Source organism: Gossypium hirsutum, chromosome A01, assembly GCF_007990345.1.
Source record: "Gossypium hirsutum isolate 1008001.06 chromosome A01, Gossypium_hirsutum_v2.1, whole genome shotgun sequence".
Taxonomy (NCBI): Eukaryota; Viridiplantae; Streptophyta; class Magnoliopsida; order Malvales; family Malvaceae; genus Gossypium; species Gossypium hirsutum.
The window spans coordinates 15979313-16001505 of record NC_053424.1 but is presented as its reverse complement, the minus strand read 5'-3'; the positions used below and the strand labels follow the sequence as shown (position 1 = coordinate 16001505).

The 22193-nt window shown below is 31.1% G+C and overlaps 2 protein-coding genes and 1 long non-coding RNA gene across 5 annotated transcripts; 2 read left to right on the top strand and 1 right to left on the bottom strand.

Annotated features, from left to right (window-relative positions):
* Positions 1–814: 814 nt before the first annotated feature.
* LOC107917530 (RING finger protein 150) lies at positions 815–1675 on the bottom strand. The gene has a single exon (XM_016846864.2). It carries the CDS (start codon positions 1472–1474, stop codon positions 1001–1003), a length of 474 nt encoding a protein of 157 aa, XP_016702353.1. The 5' UTR covers positions 1475–1675; the 3' UTR covers positions 815–1000.
* Positions 1676–4470: 2795 nt separating this feature from the next.
* Positions 4471–6692, top strand: LOC107916628 (uncharacterized). Of its 3 annotated transcripts, XR_005926399.1 has the most exons (4): positions 4500–4643; positions 5225–5274; positions 5357–5718; positions 5858–6692. XR_005926399.1 is itself a non-coding variant. In XM_016845941.2 (3 exons), the coding sequence occupies exons 1-3, from the start codon at positions 4548–4550 to the stop codon at positions 5533–5535; spliced, it is 357 nt and encodes a 118-aa protein (XP_016701430.1). In that variant the 5' UTR covers positions 4471–4547; the 3' UTR covers positions 5536–5728. The 3 variants fall into 3 exon arrangements, 1 of the variants encoding a protein (XP_016701430.1); XM_016845941.2 differs by lacking the exon at positions 5858–6692 and having other exon boundaries at positions 4471–4643; positions 5193–5274; positions 5357–5728; XR_001689539.2 differs by lacking the exon at positions 5858–6692 and having other exon boundaries at positions 4472–4643; positions 5357–5728.
* A 5617-nt stretch (positions 6693–12309) lies between these two features.
* On the top strand, positions 12310–13634 carry LOC107916865 (uncharacterized). The gene is made up of 2 exons (XR_001689624.2): positions 12310–12915; positions 13169–13634. It is a non-coding gene; the product is annotated as an uncharacterized lncRNA (long non-coding RNA).
* The last annotated feature ends 8559 nt before the right edge of the window (positions 13635–22193 follow it).

Sequence of the window (22193 nt, the reverse complement as noted above, 5' to 3'; positions counted from 1 at the left end):
TATAAATATATATATCTAATTTTATTATATGTAAAAGTAAAGTAAATTTGAATAATAAAAATTGAAAAAGAATACTCGAATTAGACTTGATATTGGGCTGGGCCAATAGGCGAAGAGGCCCGCCCGGAAAGTGGGAAGATTTAAGTAAAAATATAGGTCCAAAAAATAGACTTGAAAAAAAAACGAGTCTTGTTTTCTAAAGAAGTCGGGCCTTAGGTAAGATTTTTTTAACTTAAACTTGACTCAACCCAGATTTGCAAAAAAAAAAAAATCTACTTTTTTTTCTTGCTGTTGTTTTCATTGTTTTTGTTGTTGTTTGTCACTGTTTTGGTGTTGTTTCACGTTTATATTGCAACTATTTTGTTGTTATTGTTTGAGTATTATATTGTTATATTTTTTCAAATTTATTTTTATATAAAAATAATAATATAAAAAAATTAATATGGGTGGACAGGATTGAATTCGGGTTTTAGCATTTTTATCAGGGTCGGACTTAGACAAAATTTAAGGTCTACTTTAAGAGTCGGGCTGAATCCAAACTTAAAAACAAGCCTAAAATTCTATTAAGAGCCGGTCTAAACATAAAAAATAGAAAATAGAAATATGAAAATGCTACTTTCATATGTAAAAGGAAAATTCATAAATATCCATTACCATCCTATTCCTAGCCCTTAGTTTTCCATTACTGAAAAGTGACCCATATAGAAATAATAATTAATAATATATTTTGTTTAAGTTTTTAGATGTCCCGTAATTGCAAGAAACTGAAATTATCCTAAATATATTTGATTGATTGATAGAGTCTAATATTATGTAAAAAAAAAATGAAAGTTATCGTATATTTGATTGATTGGTTGATGTACAGCAAACTCCACAACTATCATCACCTTCGTCTAACCTCTTTCATGAGTAAAGTCATACGTTCGATAAAAGAAATTAAATTTAGATTTTGTGATACTTCTCCACATAATAAATATTATTATGATCAACCTAATAACATCTAACGCAGCCACCAGGTTTCCCGGTGACTAGTATCATCCAAAGAACAGTATTTGAAATGAATGACTTCCATGCCGGAAATTAGTTGGCGAGGGGTTAAAGAAGTGCGACAGATAGGGCAGGTGGAACGCCGGTATCCGGCCCATCTATCCAAGCAAACTTTATGGAAAAGGTGGTCACATCTCAACTCTGGAATCTCGTCGTCTTCATCGATCTTACATAAACATATAGCACATTCAACTTCTTCTTCTTCATCCCCACCCACGTCTTGCTTGCAGCTGTAACTCCGGCACCCTAGCTTGAAATCATCGCGGCCAATTGGTGCAGGTATTTGATAAGGGAACAAGGAGAAACGAAGAAACAAATTCCAGGCCCATTGCAATGACGAAAGCATTGAAAGGAGAGAAAAGTAGCACTTCTCTAGCTTGTCAACCCCCATGATTGAATGATAGGAGAGTGTTGACGAAGCAAACATCAGTGTATGGGATTGAAAAGGAAGGAAAATATAGGGTTATTTATAGGGTAATTGGATTCAGAAATGGTTTGCTGTAAATTGCTGCAGAATTATCCCCATTCAAATGGAAGACTTTCAATCAATCTTAGCAGACAAAGAAAATATTAGTATTTTATATTTTTATTTAAATATTGGGGTTTAAAGTAAAAATTTCTTAACAGTCCAACTTTGACTAATTATAATAAAAGAAATGTTGGAGATGAAATTAAAAAAGGTTTACGTCATCATTTTGGAACTTGGCATGCCGTTTCAGCTTTGATAGTCATCTATAAAAGGAAGGCTTACTTAATCACACCTATTCACCACTATTTCCTATTTTATCATAAAAACCCCACTATTTCCTTCACTTTTTATAAGGGATTTGGTCCTTTAAATATACATGGTTTCTAAATATATATTTTTGAGTTATTTTCATACTATATTATATTTCTATTATATTTTGTCTATTTCTTTTTACAAACATTAAAAAGAATAATTAACGGGTGGTCAATCACATAGTGTGGCATCTTTTCGTAAACAAAATATTAGTATTAAATGCATACACATGTTTAAAAAATATAAGATCTAAAAAACATATAAATTATAAAAAAAATTCAATAATAACAAATTAGTTGAAATTAATAGTATTATTGCAAAATGTAAAAAAAACCTTTAAAAATATAAAAATGTGTAAAAATTATTTAATATAAAAACTATAAAAATTTATTTAAAATATGAAAAAGTTGTAGAATTATTTAAAATTTTGTGAAAATCGTTTAAGAATTTTAAAATGATTAAAAATTGTAAAAAAATATAATAAAATTTGCATTTTTTTCTTAAAAATAAAAGTTAGAAAATACAAAGTTAGCAAATTATTATGCCAAGATAACCTGGACTAGATTTTTTTTTTTGAAGGTACGACGAGATGATTAATAAAAACATTAAAACAAATCCCATAAACAAACATAATCAACCACAAACTAGAATTTTTGCTTCCATAATGAGTATTTCATTTCAAGAGACATAAAAATGATACACCACACCAAATTTGGGTTTTGGTGACATTTTAAATAGTCAAGAAAACAATCAGACGTTTTTTATTTTCTGTGTTTTTTTATGAAATGTAAAAAGCGTCACGCAATTAACAGTATGGAAAAGCTTTTTGTAATGCTTTAAAGCGTCATGAAAAGTTTCTAAAAATGTAACAAAATTGTGACATTTCCAAGTGTCACGTTTACTAACATAAGCAAAAAACATATTTGTGGCACATACAATCGTTAGGACAAAAGGTCACAAAAGGTTTTCATTCATGTTGTTTATAGAACGTCACAAAGTTTGAGAAAAAACAACTAATTATTTGTCTATTTGTGACATTTGACAAAGGGATTTTTGGTTACTTTTGTTTTTATAATAAAGGTTACTATAGCTATAGAAGCATCACAAAAACTATTAGCTTTCATGACACTTATATCATAAATAATAAGAAACGAAAAGAATAATAAAAAAAAAGAGTTAAATAGTATATTTAGATTATAAATAGGGACTTAACAATATAACTTGCAAATCATGATGCAGCAAATCTAAAATTAGACCATTTAAAATAACATGCGGACCCTAAAAGCAACCATAATAGGTAGCCAATTCTTTAAACTTCCATTTTTTTTAGAAAGTCACATAATGCTGTAATCCATTACTCCATTATGAATGAATTATCATACAATTTGTTGCATTGCATTATGCAATTATGCATATCATAGGTAAGCCCCTAGCGGCGAAGCCAGAACAAATTGTTAGGGGGGCCGAATAAAATTTTGATTTTTTATAGTTTATATCTTTATAATTTGTAATGGATTAAATCAAATTTTTATAATTTTAAGGGGGCTAAAGTGTAATTTTACCTTTACTAATTTAAAATTTTTAAAAAAATTAAGGGTCAAAAGAGTAACTTTACATTTTAGGGGGGCAGGGCCCATGCCAGCCCCCCTGGCTTCTACCCTGTAAGCCCCCCCCCCCAATTACATGCCAACAAGAAGCTTTGCACTCCAGCCACCCCTCCACCTCAAAATTTATATCCGGTATGGTCTAAAAAAATCCCAACTTTAACATTCCAGTACATAAAATAATCCTATAACATATTATAGAATCATATCCGAAAAAATGACACTACTTTCTTATGTTTTCGTTGGTGTTAATAATCATTCATCTAAAATATTTTGCAGTATTCAAATGTTACTATAAAGAAGAATAAAAAACATACAACAAGTATAAATAGAAGCCAATGAAAGAAAATAAGAATTTCCATCTAGATTAAAGAGATAATTATATATTAGGCACTGAGATTTACATGGGCAGTAGGGAGCCATTTACAGATGGGCAAAGATCCAAATTTTGGTGGCACCTAATATCTTCTGTCCTTACGTTGCATTCTGTTATTCTTCCATAATTGAAACTTTCTTTGTTTTCATCCCATTTACTGATGGGCAAGGACCAAATTTTGTATTGTTTAATTTGACGTATGAACTTAAGCTTTAATAATGTGTGAAATACAAATGCTTTATTTTGGGGATATAAATAGGAAATGAAAGTTGATGGGTGTAGTTTTATTGTAGTTTTATTTACTACTCTTTCATTATTTTTACATTATTTTTGGGAACTAAACTTTTTATTATTGTTTCCTTTTTTAATATAATATTTATTAACATTTATGAGGGACTTCATTTTGACTTATGCAATGAAAATTTTAAAAAAATACAATTATTATGCGTTCTAAATTACATATATAATCACTCTATATGTCACCACACTTGTCATATATTATTGTTTGACAAATTTTTTTTTGAAAAATCCGACTAAACTTTATTTATCTTAAAATGAGCAATATAATAGAGGCTTTTGGATCAATGAAAGTGGACCCTAAAAATAAAAGAAAAATTGGCCCAAAAGATAAGATGCCCACACTAAACAAAAAAATCAGAAAAATGAAAGAAACAAAAACCATCTAATCCAAACGTCCAATTCAGTCGGTATCAAAACAGTTGGTGTCCACTAATATCTGATGTTTCAAGTTCCCATGCCAGCCGTTCAAAACGATAGCAATTTCCTAGGAGATTTCATTTCCACGCTGAAGGCAAGTGAAGGCTGCATCCTCCAGGTATGTTTCCTCTCCCTTTCTTAAAGCTTCTGTTGCAAGTTCATGAGCTTGACTATTCTCTGATCTGTGAATAAACTGAAATTGCTTTCTTGGAAAAATTGTTTCTTTCTTTGAATATCTCGGATGTCCACCCCTAGCACTGACTTATCTGTCGTTGTTAAGTTGCATTTTTTTATAACTGTTTTTGAGTCTCCCATTATAATAACTGACTGAAAACCCAGTGAGATCCCTAACTTTACTGCTTGTAATCCTGCATATGCCTCCGCCATGAACGGGGACGATATTGCGGAGTGGAGTACTGATTTTAAGGCAAGAAACTCGTCCATCTCCCCCCCCCCACACCACCAGACCCGAAGTTGATCTTGAATATTTGCTATCAAATGTTGCGTCAAAATAGATAGTTACTGTCGTATTTCTTGTGATCCGTCTTTGACTTCTGTTATCACCTAAAGTAGATGGTTTTTCTTCCGATCCATCTATTTCTGCTATGTAACTGTAAACTTTTTTTGATAATTCTTGTCATGTTGTTATTTTCCCCTCATGAACAAGTTGGTTTTTGGCAATTCATATCACCCATGCAGCACAGCAAAAAAGGCGACACTATTGACTGTTACCTATGGTAAAAACCCAGGTAAGCCAATACCACTGATTTGGAATTGCATTATTTGTGACCCATGAGAGATTAAGATTTTGCCATGTTTCTATTGTTATAGGGCGCTGTCTAAACACATGGTTGCTATCTTCTTCTCCATTTCGACACCGGGGGCATAAGCTATCTGAAGCCACTTTTCTTAGTCTTAAATTCTTTAGGGTAGGGATAAAATTCCATAAAAGACGCTATATAGTGATGGCAACTTTTGATAGGAGGTGTAAATTCCATAATTTCCTATAGAAATTTTTTGTTTCGGTCTGTATTAAATAAGACCTAGGATCCGTAGTTGCCTCTTGTAATAGTTTATAGGCACTTCTGACTGTAAATTTGCCAAAATGTTCTCCTCGCCAGACATGGAAGTTGTTATGTTCTTCTTCCGCCAGGGGAATTTGCAAAATCTTCTATACAGTATTTTCTCGAAAGGTATTTTCAATTAGATCAGCTTTCCACTTTCTTCTTGTTGCTTCAATTAAGTCCAAAACTAACTCAATTCCTATATTGTTGATGTTGTCATTACTTCTATCAATATCTACACCTGGAATCCAATGATCATTCCAAACAGAAATTTGGTCTCCTTTCCTAACTCGTCAACATAAACCATCTTGCACTAGCCCTTTTGCTGCCCAAATACTTTTCCAGGTCAGAAAAGGTAAATTCCCTAGCTGTGCATAGATGAAATCTGACTGTGGATAATATTTAGCTTTTAAGACCTGTGCTAATAATGAATTTGGGAAATTAATAAAGTGCTACCTTGCTTGGCTAATAAGGCAACATTAAATTGATCAAGGCTTTGAAAACCTAAACCACCATTTTCTTTTCCGATACATAGAGCTATCCAAGCACACCAATGAATGTCCCTTTTACCATAACCTTTCTGCCACCAAAACTTCGCAATAATGCTCTCAAGATCATCACATAAAGTCTTGGGAAGTAAAAAATAGGTCATTTTAAACGTAGGAATAGCTTGAAGAATAGCTTTAATGAAAACTTTAATGAAAACTTCTTTCCCACCTTGAGAGAGATGCTGAATACTCCAATTTTCAATTCCCTATTTAAATCTGTCTTTTAAGTTTTGAAATGCCTCATTTTTCCTTTTGCCTACCATATTCGGTAATCCAAGGTAACATTCTGGGTCATTAGAACTTCATACGCCCAATATGTTAGTAACTAGTCTTTTTTCTTCCTCTCGGGTATTAGAGCTAAAGAAAACCGTAGATTTATCAAAATTGACTCTTTGTCTCGAACAATTTCCATACTCGCATAGAATATTTTTTAAGAATCCAGCTCCCCTTTTAGTAGCATTTCCAAATAGAATGCAATCATCTGCAAAGAGCAAATGTGAAATTTGTGGTCCTCTTCTGCTCGCCTTAACCCCTTTTAAATGCCTTTCAAGAAATGCCAGCCTCATTACGCTAGATAAGCCTTCTCCACAAATCAAAAATAGAAACGGACTCAAAGGGCCACCTTGTCGTAATCCTCTCGTAGGTTGAAATATATCCCCAGCTTGGCCATTAAGTATGACTGAATATGAGACAGTAGATACACATTCCATAATAGAATCAATCCAATTTGGGTCAAAACCCATTTTCCTCATCATCTCCTATACAAAAGTCCATTCGACTCTATCATTTGCTTTACTCATATCCAATTTAACTGTCATCAGTCCCTTTTGCCCTATTTTTTTACTCTTTAGGGTATGTAAAATTTCGTACTCTGATAATACATTGTTTGAAATTAGTCTTCCTAGCACAAAAGCACTCTGTGCATTGTCAATGCATTTCTCCAAGACTCTTCTAAAGCGATTAGCAATAGCTTTTACCAATATTTTATAAATGACATTACATAAGCTAATGGGACGAAAATGGGAAAGGTTGGTTAGATTTACTTTTTTAGGAATAAGCACAATATGTGTGGTATTAATTGGACTAACCTCCATGCCTCTATTCAGATGTTGTAGACAGAAAGTCGAGACTTCTTCCCCAATAATGAGCCAATATTTTTAAAAAAACAAGGCTGGAAAACCATCTTCACCTAGTGCTTTTGTAGCGCCCATACTTGTCAGTGCTTCCCTAATCTCATCCTTTGTATACTGCGCTATGAGTCTACAGTTATCCTCTTCAGTAATAAACCGTTCAACACCTGTTAAGAGATGTTCATTATGGCCTTTTTCACTAGCCTCGAATAACTTCTGAAAATAGGTCCTAGGGATTTCTGTCATTTCTTGCATATCCTCCGTCGCTCTTTCATTTGTATTCTGTAACTTTCAAATGCTGTTTCTCTGCCACTTTTGTGTTGCAAGACTACGAAAGAAAGCTGTATTTCTGTCCCTAAGTTTCAGCCAGTTTACTCTTGCTCTTTGCTCCTAGTATCTTTCATCCTTGTCAATCTCAAAGTTCAATTACAACTTTGTATCATTCAGCTCTGCTAAATTATTATCACTCGTCTCAACCTCCATCAATTTAAACAACTTTGAAGTCAAGAGTTCTTTTTTCCGTCTTCTAGACTGAGAGCTTCGTACAATCCATTTCTCCAGACCCTTTCAAAGGTACTACAATTTCTGTAGAACATCTCCTGATGTTGTTTCCCACATGAATTTAACTTCAGCTTTGAATGTTTCCTCTAATACCCACCAAGCCTCAAATTTAAACTTTTTCTGACTTCTTCTATTGTCATCTTTTTTTTGTGGTTATTTAAAGGGGACAATGATCGGAGATCGAGTGCACCAAATGTTGAATGGTGACTTCAGGAAACACTGACATCTAATCTTCGTTGGCCATTCCTCTGTCCAAACGCTCTCGAATGTTTGTTTCTGGTAAATTCCCCCTTTCCCAAGTGAACCATTTTCCAGAATAGCCCACATCCATTAGTCGACAATCTTCTAAAGTATTACGAAAAGCTTCCATTCTTCTTCCCTCTCTAGGTATCCCTCCTTTTTTTTTCATACCCATACATGATTTCATTAAAATCTCCGCAAACAAACTAAGGCAGTTCCTCATTGCTACACAAACCTCTTAGTAGATTCCATGATTCATCCCTCTTTTGTGCATAAGGATAACCATAGAAACCTGTAAATCTCAATTGTTTTCCATTATTTTGGTTGTCAATAAATACGTCAATATGCCTTTTTTGAGAAACTTTGAAACGTAATAAAAACATCGCTTTTCCAAGTTAAGCATAAACCTTCTCTCAAACCATCGGAATTTACATCAATGCCATTGATAAAACCACAACTTCTTCGCACTCGTTCCATCTGTACTTTATTAATCTTTGTCTCTATAAAGAAGACCATTTGGGGGATGTGTATCTTCAGTGTGTGTCGAAGCCTGCGAATTGTCTGTGGATTCCCCAAACCACAGACATTCCAATTTAAGATTTTCATTGCGGTCAATCAGCTTGCCTCTTGGCAGTCACCAATGAAAAAAGGTCATTGCCCAACATTCTTTTATTCCTTACTGTTGCAGTTTCACCTTCTTCGCTTGGTGATGAATCTTCTCTTTCCCCCTAAGGATTTTTTTTCCTTCCTCTCCAATTATCACCCTTTTCTCCAAATCATGTTCCATTGCAGACTGAGCCTGGTTGGCCAATATATTTTTCACCTATTGAGAGGCAGAGGACAAATTACCTTTTAAATTAATACCCAAACCAGGATCAATGGTTTTTCCTATCTCCAGCTTATTCTGTATTCCCCATGGCTTGTATTCTGACTTACGATCTCTATTAAGACTTTCATCTGACTCTTCTTCTCCATCTTCATGCAACCAAATACTATTTATTACCAAAGCTCTCTTGGATTGCGCTCGTAAAGACAAATCCCAGCCGATTACCGCCACTTCCACCCCTAACACCGTCTTTGCCTCACAAAAAGAATCACTGTGACTCAGTCGACCACAATAGAAATAGAAAAAAGTTAGTCTTTCATATTTAAATCTAACGTATGAACATTTCCTAGAAAACATAATCTATTTTTTCCTCTTTAACATGTGGCGAACATCTAATTGAACCCGAATTTGCATAAAATTCCTATTCCATTTCCCTAAATCTGAACTATCATACTCCAAAAATTTGCCCAAAAAATTACCTACTTGCTTTGCCAGAATTTCAGAGAAAAACCACATTGGAATATCATGGATTTGTACCCAAAAAGGAGAAAAGATTAAAGGGACTCGTAACAGATCTTCCTCTCATTGTAGCATATGTAGAATCAGAAAGCGGTTATTGAATGTCTATAGAAAACCTTTCAAAACTCTATCCATATCCATAGCATGAAAAAATTGGAATAGAAAATGTTTCTCTCCTAAGTCTCGGATCTGAACTCCTCTAACTGGATGCCACAGGTTTTCTATGGTGCTTTTTATTGCCGGAAAGTGGATAACACTGGCTGTTAAAAAACATCCCACCAAACGAAAAGAGTTTCCTTCTTTTTCCAAATTCAGCTCACCTTGTACTTGTAAAATTGTTTCTTCTTCATCAAGTGTTAACTTAGCAAATTCTTTTTCCATAATCACAAGTCAAAGAGAAAGCCTCGTTAGGCGTACTACTCTAAAAATTGAAAAGATATTAGTAGACTGCCGCCACCAAAATAAACATGAACAGATGAAATCAGGCCTATCTTGAAGAATGAAGGGAGATTTGGTAGACAGCCGCCTCTAAAATTGATTATGACCAAAAGAAATCAGAGCTACCTTGAAGAATGAAAAGAGATTGGTTGGACTACCACCGTCAAATTTATTATGAACAAAAGAAAACAAGAAAACCTAGAACATGCCAGAGAGGTAGACAAATTCGTGCTAGGGTAGCAGAATTATGCTTTTTTTAAAATAAGTTTTTCTTCCTTAATTAATTTAAATTAGCTAGAGTAAATAATAATAATGTTATAATAAATTATAGTATTTGTCGAAACCATTTTTTATTTGGGAAAAAAAACGGAGATCGACTTTTAAAACCAAATGTGGAGTTGCCACTAATCTTTTTGTTTAAGTGTGATTGGATCACCTAATAAAACATTTTGTTTCACTTAAAATAATTTTGGTCCATGTAAATTTAAAAATGGGTCTGGGAGCCGGTTACGTATGAGGAAGGGTTAGCACCTTCACTACGCCCAAAAACTGGTACCAGATTGATTAATTGATGTCCTTATGTCTAGGGTTTTTAAAAAAAAATTGAAATATGATTCCTTTTTAAAACGTTTGAGTAGTTTAAGCTGGTCGTCAAAGCTTTCTCGTTTCAAAGGTATAAAGCATCACATCCAGCACGATAGGACATGATCCTTTATACCTTTGAGAACACGATTGAGTTTTGACTTCCAAAAGCTCTTAGATGAAAAATTACAAAAGGATGTTCAAATATTTAGTTCAACGAAAAAATCGAAACCCAACACAGTAGGGCACGATTTCTCGAATCGCTAAATACTGAACATTGCCTTATTTTAAGATTTTTAAAATGATTTGTAGACTAGCTCAAAACATATTAATTTTACTTGAAATAGAATGAAATAATTGATTTTTAAGAGTTGGAAACTATAAAGCGACATTTGTAAACCAAAAGAGAAAAAATAAAAATATGGGATAAAATGCATGCATAAAATACGATAATTGATGAACGAAGATAATATAACTTATTTAATCCACTAACAAAACAAACAATTAAATATAACTAATCTAAGAAAAATATAACCAAATTTTCCAAGCCTGGATGAAGAACAATTGATATAATAATACAAGAACGAAAATAATATACAACAATAATATATATAGCCTAATATAACACAATCAATACAAGATATACAAGGCAAAATGGAAGTTAGAAATTAATGTGGAATTTAACAATTTTAAAATAATGATGAACTAATGAACATATAATATATACAATATATGAACTGTTAAATTGATGAATTTGAAATAATTTGTAAAAAACTAGGGATATATATATAATCATTAAACTAAGTGTTATAGAATTAAGATATTTAAATCAAATAATATGCAAAGTGCAAAAAAATTTATTCAAAACTAACAATACACACAATAAAAGAGAATTCAAATAATATATAAAATATGACTAGATAGTAAAATACATAATAAAATAATAGTAAAATACATAATAAAATATAATCTTAGGAAATAAATTTCACCTAATAGACTTGCAAAACGTATATGTACATAAATAAATTTGGAAACAATTGTTTGTGAAAATAGCATGGAATTTATAATGTGTATGAGATTGAGTTAATTTTGCTATAAATTATATAGGTGCAAATATATATCAAAGCATTTAAATGTGATACTATATAAAATTTTAAAATAACATAATATAAAGAAGAATTCCGAAATAATAATTTTATAAACACAAAAATGAAGTTTTTAAAATGGGTTTATATATATATATAAATATAAAGTAAATTTTAAAACAATAGGTATTTTAAATATAAAACTCCATTACAATAATATATGTACAAATATACACAAAAATATTTAAACAAAATTTTATGTAAATGGTTAAAATAATATGATATAAAATAAACTTCAAAACAATGATTATATAAAATAAAGTTATCAAAATGATTTAACACACATATAAAAGAACTAAATGGATTTTCAAAATCATAATTAATAGAAGACTCGATTAAAATAATATAGGTACAAGTATATAAGATTTGAATTAAATACTATGCAAAATGCTAAAATTATATGATAAAAAAAAACTTCAACCTAATTACAAATAAAAGCACAGGAAAAAAATATTAAGATAGATCAACACATATATAAGAATGTTAAATAAATTTTAAAATAATAAGCATTATAAATTAAAACCTCAATCAAAATAATACATGTACGAATATATATAGAATATTTAAAGAAATATTGTACAAAATGTTAAAATAATATGATAAAAGAATCTTCAAAATAATTGTACAAATGAAGACAAACAAAATTATTAAAATGGATCAACGCATATAAAAATATTAAATGTATTTTAAAATGGTAAGTTATACAAACAGAAAACTAAATTAAAGTTGAACTGAAATAAAAGGGATAATTTAAAAATAAAATAAACTACTGGGATTAAAATAGGGACCCATGCGCAATCCGCATGAATTCACAGGGACCAATGATAGAAATATCCCCGATCCCAAAACACTGCATTGAGGCGCGGGCTAAAATGCAATAGCACGCGGATTTTGGGAAAAATTTGAAAAAAACAGATAAAACGCAAATAGGAGCCAATTATAATGCGGCGTGAAGGGGAAGGACCTGCTACACAATAACCCATTTGAAGCACAAAGGCGCAGATTCGGGTCTTGGAACGGGTTGACGCGCGGATCCCTTCCCCTGAAACGGCGCCGTTTCATTTTATTCCCAAAATTAAAAGAAAATGAATGGCAATAGGCCATTTTCACAAGGCACAAACCAAATGCCCATTTGCTAGGGTTTCGGCGCAATAGCCTGAGTGCTCTCCATCCATTTCGGCTATTTAATCACCATTTCACCATTTTAATTGGTGAATGATGTAGAGGCACTTCTTATTTCTATCAAAGACGAGACTTAAAGCTTATTTTCACTCAGAAATCCCCATTTCAAACTCCGATTTCGGCGGAGGTAACAAGGATCTCGTTGGTGCATCTAGGTAAACCTCTTTTATTTCCCTTTTTTAATAAAAAATATTCTACGAAAAAATATATGCAAGAAGAAACAAAAATATTAAAATGGAGTGAAAAAACTTGAAATCACCTTCTGATCTTTTTGCTGATTCTTTGTATTGAGTTTGCGTAGGGTGCTGGAAAAATACAAATTTAAAAAATAAAAAATAAAAAATCTATTTCTTTTCCCTTTTGCTATTTTCTGTTCTATTTTATTGCTTCTCGTGTGTTTTTTTGCAGGAGTGCTTGTACGGAGAAGAAGACCCTGGTGACGTGGAGGTCGTGCGTGGGGATCTCTCGTGGGAAGCTGACCCTTTGGTGCCATTCCAGCATATTCCAGAAGCTTCTGGCGCTCTCGGGCTGCTGAACTTTGGGTTCTTTTTGGGTCCCAGATTTGGGCCATTTGAGGTCGGGTCTAGGGTTTTAATGGTTGGGTCAGGTTTCAAACTGGGAATTTAGTTTATTAGGGCTAGGTTTAGGATGTGGGTTTATTTGAGCTGGTACAATTTTAGTATTTGGATTTTGAAAGTTGTAAGTGGACTTTTTGGGCTATTTTAGTCTTGGACTTTATTTGTCTTTTATTTTAATTTATTTGGGTTTATTGGTCTGACTTATTCATTTATTGTAAATAAATTAAATGGGCCCGGGCAAAATGGGTTAACTACAGTATTATAAATAACTTGAAAGGAGGGTGCCTTTTTTCTTCTTTTTTTTTGCATTCTTTTTGGCACTTTGAAAATTTTAAATGTAAGATCTGAAAGGGTCCCTATTGTTTGAAAATTTTACTTGGTTAAATTTTGCTATACTTTTATTTATAATTTCTCTATTTTTTATAATTTTAATTTAAGTTTTCTAATAATTTTAAAAAAAATTTACAAGTTTTAATAATTTTTATAGTTTTTTAATATTTGGGGTTTAAAAAATCGACAAGATGTAAAAAATCACAAAAAAATATTTTAATTTGGTTAGGTTTAAAAATATCACAAAAAATGTGAAAAAATTATAAAAAAATATTTTCCTTTGGCGACATTTTAAAAATCAACGAAAGATAGTATCATGAAAAGTCAATATTTTGTGATGCTTTAAAACATCATTGACAATTATTCAAAAGCGTCACAAAAAATGCATTCTTTTGTGATGTTTCCCTTTGCTCTACCTTTTCTTACAGAATGTTATGAAAAGTAGTATATTTCCTGACGTTTTTCTAAACATCAAGAAAAGTCATATTTCTTGTAGTGATAGATTAATTTGCTTACAAATGAACAACAGATGAATGTTAGCTCAAGCAAATCATAATTAAGTATTGTATTTGCGTAAAATAATTAATGAATGACTAATCAAAGAAGAAAGCAAGTAATTGCACAGCTAATTAAGAAAATATATTAATAATATGTTTTTGACAAAAAAATCAATTTTTTATGAAAAGTAATTAAGCAAAAATATTATTGTTAACAATATGATTTTGAAAAAAATAAATTTTTTTTTATGAAAACATAAATTATTGACTGATTAATAAACTTAGATCTAAGAAGACATTTAAAATCAATAAGGAGGAAGAAAATAATTTAGATTTTAGGTTTTTTAATTGTTTCAAATATATATTAAGTGTTTATATATGATTTTATATAATTTTTCTATTATTTACATATTTTAAAAAATTACATTTTTCATAATTTTACAATTTATTAAATATTTTTATAAAATATTATAATTTTTATAATATTATTAATTTTAACTAATTTCTTTTCATTTATCATATATTTTTTAATTTTAATTTTTATAATTTCTCTTCTAATTTATATTTTTTTTCTACATTATATATATTTTATGAATTTTTTATATATTTATTTCTATTTTTATATTTTTAATGTTTATATACTTTTGATAAAAGGAAATACTTATTTTTTTACAAAAAAAAATATGCCACGTGACGCTATGTGATTGACCATCAATTTTTTTATGCCACGTAGCGCTATGTGATTGACCATCAATTTTTTTAACTTCTGTTAAAAAATGGACTAAAATATATTACAAAGGCATACTTTAAGTACCGACATGAGAAGTAAGTGTAATTTAGGTACCAAATTAGGCCAAAAAAAATTAGGTACGAAAGTGCAAAAATTAGTATATTTCAAGGGTCAAATCGTGAATTAAGTATTTTTAATTTAATTTTCAATTTTGCTCTGTCTATTACAATAATATTTGATATTTGATAATTGATATTTAATATTTTATTAATTTGACTTAATTTAGTCTTCTATTTTTATAGTGACATTAGTTAGCCTAAATAGTTATTATGTTCAATTATTTCGATTAAAATGATGACATAATTTTTTCTTAAAAGTACTTTTCTAACGTGGACGCATACACACACAAAAAAACTATCTAACATCATAAGTTAAAATAAGTATTTTTAAATATACAGCCATGTGGAAGATCGTGTTACCATGAAATACACACAGATTGTCATCGATTCACTTGGTTAAGACACACACCTTTCACCATAGGTCTGATTGATGCCCTTCACGAACAAGCCTGATCATTCACTTAGATCAAATCCTTTAACAACAAATACATATAAGTTATGATTGGTATCAAAGGTTTTGGGAAAAATCTGGAAAGAAACTAATTTAAAGAATATTGAAGCAGAATACAACCCTAACTCTGTAGTGGATTTTAATACAAAATCTAAAAGATCTTACTTACCTGTTTATGGCAATTGGAAAGAAAAGCAATTAATGATCGTTCTATACGCCAATGAGATTCAGATGAATGAAGTTTGATTTGGCAAAAAGAAAAAAAATCGATGGTTTAAAGATGGTGAGGTGGTGGTGCAAACAAACAATTGGAGAAGAGAGAGGATTGATTAGAAAATAGTTAAATATGTTATATAGTAGGGTTTGTATACCCTAGGTGCGGCACAAGTAAATTTCCCAAACTTTTCTAAAATTCAGAAAAAAATGAAAGGGAAGGAAAGGCTCGAACTTGGGGTTTCTGAGATGGATCCTCTAACTCTTAACTATTAAGCCTATAACTCATTTCATGTTTAATCTAGATTCTTAACCGTAATTATATTGAGGTGTGACAGTATCAATACTTTGATGATTTTTTTTTGTAATTTTCAAAACATCGAGCCTTAAAATGGTAACATGCTCTAATAATAATTTTTTTTATAAAAATCTGTCAATTTAGCCTCATGCATCTAATTACAATTTGAACTAAGTTTATAGAGTTCTTATCCATATACAAAACAAAGGTTTAAGACTACAAGTTGCCCCGATATCTACACATGTTACAAAACGAAAGGTGACATGCTTACGCTAGACTTTGATGACTCTGGCTTAGTCCCCTTTTTCCTATGAACAACAATTTAGAATACTTGTTGTAAAAAAAATTAGAATACTTGAAACAAATGAGAGAAACATGGTAAGTTCATAAGGAACTTATTGAGTTATATAAAAAAGTTACTTTCCTTTTTATTTCAAAATTAAGAATTTTCCACTGATTTCGCTTAGATAAAACTTATGCATTCATATCTCAAAATTATGCTTGAACTTGAATAATGCATGAGAATTCCTCCTATGAAAGATCATTATGCATATAGTCTCTTTGTACGGACTTGTTGCACATAATCTTAGCAGAAAACCCACCGAGTAGAGAAAGTAATTTTAGATTAACTTGGTGGACAATCCTGCGAACACTTCGTGCGGATTTCTAGATATGGATTCTTATATGTGAACTTGTAGAAGAATACTCATAGATATAGTGAGCTCATTCATGCGGATTCATAGAAGTAGATTCATAAATATAGTGGACTCATACATACGGATTCATAAAAGAAGATTAATAGATATGGCGGACTCATACGTGCGAACTGTGTCACGGAGTTCGTATGGTAAAATCCCACATATAACTTTGACATAAAACTTAGAGAACAAGTTTGGTGAACTTTCATATGTCATGACCATGGACTTGCTTATAAACATGAGGCTTTAAGCCTTAGACTCCGTAAAGTCTCATACTTGAAAGAGCCCACGTAGGGTTATCATAAACATGTGCACATATATTTACGTACAATCCAGTGAACCTTTGCAAAACAAAATATCATGCATATATATTCTTCGTACAACCCACTTGAACCTCCGCAAAACTGATAACATGTGGCATAAGGTTCACAACAAGACATTTCTTCAATTTCCATCAGCCATTACATACCTCCACACTCCGTATATCATTCATTTTTATGATTGACATATAACAAGCATTCAACTAAACATACTGTTAATAACATAACACAGATCATACCAAACATATTACCTATTAGACCATTTTAATGATAAGCTCTTCAGTAATTACTTTACCTGTAACAGCCTAAATTTCAGAGGTGTCGGGAACAGTGATTTGAGATCACTAAACCCGACGAGTAAGTTTGAAAATTTAGTAAATTAATATTTATGAATCAAATGTGAATTAGAAATACATTTGAATTAGAGAATCTAGTTAATTAAAAGAATTTATTAGGTCAAATAAGGAAAAAACGAGTTATCGAGACCTCGAATTTATAAACCAAGCCATAAAAACTTTTAGAAATATTTATGGAGTGTCATTGAGTTAGCATTAAAGTTTCGTCAGAAAATTTTAACGTTTTGACAGTCAATTAATTGAAAAGGACTAAATTATAAAAGGTGCAAAATTTATTAAAGTGATTAAATAGCTTAAGAGTCTAATAAGGAGGGATTTAAAAGACAATTGGGCCTAAAAGAGTATAGGCTGGAAGGTTTGGGCAGGAAAATGAGTAAAAAAAATAAGATGAAATAAGGGCAAAATTGGAAATTTGGTAAAATTAAACTTTAAAATTGAAATATCATGAGAAATCTATATATTTCTTATCATGAGAAATCTAGATATTTCTTCATTATTTTCCAGCCAAAACGCCATAGGAGAGTCTCTTAACCTGGTTTTTCATATTTTTCATCATGTAAGTTCAATTCTTGCTTTTTCTTGGTGATTTTTCATGTTTTTGAACTTTTACAATTAGGTCCAACTATTGGATACATTTATTTTTGATTCTATGAGTGATTTTGAAAGATACCATGAATGAGTGCTGAAAGTTTATGATGAATTATCATGGATTTGAAGCTTTAATTTCGTTTTATGATGACTTTAATAAGTAATTTTGATAGAAAATGATTTTAGGACCTAATTATGAAAAAGTTATGAATTAGGGTTTGATGTTTAAATTCTGAATATCAAAGGTTTTGAAATAGCTTAAAACTATTAGATAAATTGTTATTTGAGGAGAAATTAGCTCAATTGAAGTGTTAATTGAGCAGGTACTAAATTGTAAAACTATAATTTTTGGGGTAAATGTGCAATTTTAAAATTTGAAGGATATAAAATGTGAAGTGAATTAGAATTTAAATGAATGCTAATGAATGGAAATTCTACATTATAAATAGAGAGTCCAAATATAAATGTGGAAAAGAGAAAATTGCTGGTTAGTCCTTGAATTTCCATAACTTCTACAAATTAGCTAATTAAGTTCATATGGCTAAATTTTCATGTTTAAATTTGTTAATTTTGTGAATGATACAATATTTATAATTTATATTTTTGTTAATGAATTATGATAATTGTAACAATGTGAAAATCAAATTGAAAGCTCAAATTAAGGGAAACGTAGGATTGAGTGCGTATGTTCAATGATTAGTGATGAATTGAAGGACAAGATAATGGTTAAACCATGGCAAAGTGTGGAATGTAAAACCATAGCAGAGCTATGGCATTATAGTGAAAGATCATAACTGGGTTATGGCACTGTGAAAGTGAACGTAAGACCATGATTGAATCATGACAATTATATATGTGTGCAAGTGTAAGATCATAGCTAGACTATGGCAATGTGAAAAGTGTGTGATCATGGCAAAGCCATGGTAAAATGTGTGCAAGACCAAAGTGGAATGTGACATTAAGCTAATGACATACTCAATTCCATAAAACGTTTCCTAATTTGATAGGTATTGGTAAGTGTTATTTGAATTTAAGTGTTGGAATCTAATTAAATATTGATATTGAGCTCAATCAAGTGATTTCATAAATCAAAATTATGTGTGACAGGAAACTTTAGTGAAAAATTTGTTAATCGAATTGTTATTATAATCGGTAAGATTTATGTTTTGAACCTATGAGCTTATTAAGCTTTCATAAGCTTACTTTTGTGTGTTAATGTTCTGTGTAGATTGACGTGAGTTAGATGGATCGGATCAATACATCGAAGCACACTATCCAAATTTTACCAGTAGATTTTATGATACAATTTTTGGTTTATATGACATGTATAGGACTGAGTGAAAAGAAAGTGAACTTTGTAATATGGTTTTGAATGGTTTTTACACATATATGTTAGTATAAATGTATATGTTAAATAGAATTTAAAAGTAGTCAATCAATGAAATTATATGATAAGTTTATGCAAATGAGTTGTGTGATAAAACATAGTCCTAAAAATTGTATTAAAACTTGTGTTGGCTGTTTGATTGGAGTAGTTGGTATGTGAAAGTATCATATGCAGGTTGATTGTGTAAAGGGTGAGAAAAGTGGCCTTAAAATGACCTACTTTCATCCACACGGGTAGACATACGGGCATATGTCTAGGCCATGTGTGACACACAGCTGGGCATATGGGATGTGTCCCCTGCATCTTAAATTTATAAAACAAAATGCTCAAGATTGAACATATGGATAGAGACACCAGCGTGTGTCTCAGCCGTGTGAGTGACACGGTTTTTGACACGGCCATGTGATTTGGCTGTGTGAAAACTGCACCTAAATTGTAAAAATTAAATTAAACACACGGCCTAGCACACGGGCGTGTGACTTGGCTGTGTGACTTCAATTTCCTCATGCCTTATAAGTCAAAGAGTTACACGGGATGGGGACACGGGCATGTGTAACCACACGGCCTGAACAAATGGGCATGTCCTCAGACCACACGGGCGTATGGGTACTGTATATAGGAGAAAAATTTTAGAATTTCACGAAAAATTCTCAGAGTTTCTGAATTAGTTTCGATTTGGTTCTACTGTTCCTATTAGACCTCGAGGGTCTATTAAAGGGACTATATGGTTATTCTCGAATATGAATAGTATTTTTTATTCAATTTATTTGTAAACTCTGGTAATACTCTATAAATCTATTTCGGCAACGGGTACGGGTTAGGGGTGTTACATTACCAATTACAGTTCATCAAAACAACAAACTTGTTCATACATTTGTAGATTATCACTTTGCATGTGTAACAGCCCGTTTTCAGTGATATCAAAAATAGTAATTTTGGGACCACAATTTCAATGTACAAGTTATTATTTTATTATTATTTTAATATCTTCGGGATTATATTAAGGTCGCATTAAAAATCCGTTAAGAAATTTTGATGTTTGCATGAATAATTAAGTAAAAAGGACTAAATCGTAAAAAGGGTAAAAGTTGAGTTCTACTAGTTAAAAGGATTCAATAGCTTTGAAATCTTAAACTAAAGGACTTGAGTGGTAAATATACCAATTTAAGAGATATTGGATGTGCATGGAAATGGTTTAAATGAAATTATGATGGATTTTAAAGGGTAAAATGGTAAATGATCAACTAAACTTAAATTAAATAAAACAAAAATTAGTTCATCTTCTTCAAATGTTCTCACCACTAAAAATTGAAGGAGAAAACACCATTTTTAGGGTTGAATATTTAGTTAAGCTTGCTTCTTACAGTAAGTGATTTCGAGTCTCGTTTTTAATGATTTTTATGTTTTTTATATCGTTTTAGCTTAATCTAGCTAGTCCGAGGTTAACTTGTAAAACTTTTAAAGGTTGAGGGTTATGCCATGAATGTTCTTAGATGATTTTTTTATGTTAATTTATAGATTATGAATCCTTGTTGAAAAATAAATAAGTTTTGTTAAGTGATTTTTTATGAAAATGATATTTAGGGATTAATTTGTTAAAAGTATAAATTCTAGGGTTTTATTATGAAATGATGGTAAATATGAGTTGTTCCAAAGTCCCTTGCATATATGGTTAACATGGATTTAGATTAAAATGGTTAGATTTTAAGTTATGAGATTAATGACTAAATTATGAAAAGTTAAAATGTTAGAGGTAAATTGGTAATTTGGTATAAATATGAAATATGGACTAAATTGAATTCTAGAATTACTTACTTGTCTGAAATTATATATTTAGATCAAGATAAGCCATGTTCGGACTTAGATCGAGGAAAAGCTAAAGCTTTAGATTAGTTCGAGCTAACTTCTATGCCTTTAATCATTGAGATAAGTTTGTATGAACGGTAATTGTGTTAATGTTATTTAAATTGAATATTTACTATGTTATGTTTAGTGTAAATGGATTTATGTATATAAACTTATCAATGCTAAGACGAATTTACAGATATTGAGTATCGATTGACCCTTAGAAATTCTTAGGATACAAATGACATATCATTAGATATTTCATGTTCCGGGTGCTGGTCTTGAATGTCCTACCGATGGCTGAGGTTTTGCATTTGTTTCGGATACTCTACAGCTAATGTAAGCAGCATCGTGTAGCTTACATTTTGACACATACCTCCTGTGAGCAGGCCTATTTCACAGCTCGAGTGAGCAATGATGTAAAGGAAAGGTTATATGTAAAGGCACACTTTGTGTGAGCTTTCCCGTGTATCCGTTGTAATTCTAGATGGTTCAACGAGTATGAACAGGAACAAAATGGTAAGTGTTCAAATGGAATGTATCATGAATTTATGAAAAGGAATTATAAACTAAATGATGAGTTTATATGTGCAAATATATTTATTATGGATGAATTCATTTGAACCATGTACAATAGTACTAACTTATGATTTTGATGATGTTGTATAGGCTTATGCCAAGCTTTTGGTTTTGATTAGTTTTATACTTATGCTTTATATTATGCAAATGAAATGGTAAGTTATGTTTTGGTTTATACGAGCTTACTAAGCATTCATTGCTTACGCAGTTATTTCCATTTGTTTTATAGATCATCGGAAGCTCAATTTGGTTGAAAGCTCATTAGAGGCCTATCACACTATCTAGCAATCTATCTGATAGTTTTTGAACATTTTGATCAAGGTTATTAATGGCATGTATTGGTCATTTTGAAATGGAACTTAGTGAATGTGTTAATATAAGTTTTGGTATGTATATGTTTGAGGTTATGTTGATTTGGTGCATTTCAATGCTTACTAAGATATG

What these genes read in the sequence shown, in the direction of transcription:
- LOC107917530 (XM_016846864.2), bottom strand. Translation starts at nt 1,474, where the DNA reads ATGTTTGCTTCGTCAACACTCTCCTATCATTCAATCATGGGGGTTGAC.
- LOC107916628 (XM_016845941.2), top strand. Translation starts at nt 4,548, where the DNA reads ATGTTTCAAGTTCCCATGCCAGCCGTTCAAAACGATAGCAATTTCCTA. An exon ending in GTGAAGGCTGCATCCTCCAG is followed by an intron (nt 4,644 to 5,192) that starts GTATGTTTCCTC and finishes CTCATGAACAAG; the next exon opens with TTGGTTTTTGGCAATTCATA. An exon ending in TACCTATGGTAAAAACCCAG is followed by an intron (nt 5,275 to 5,356) that starts GTAAGCCAATAC and finishes CTATTGTTATAG; the next exon opens with GGCGCTGTCTAAACACATGG.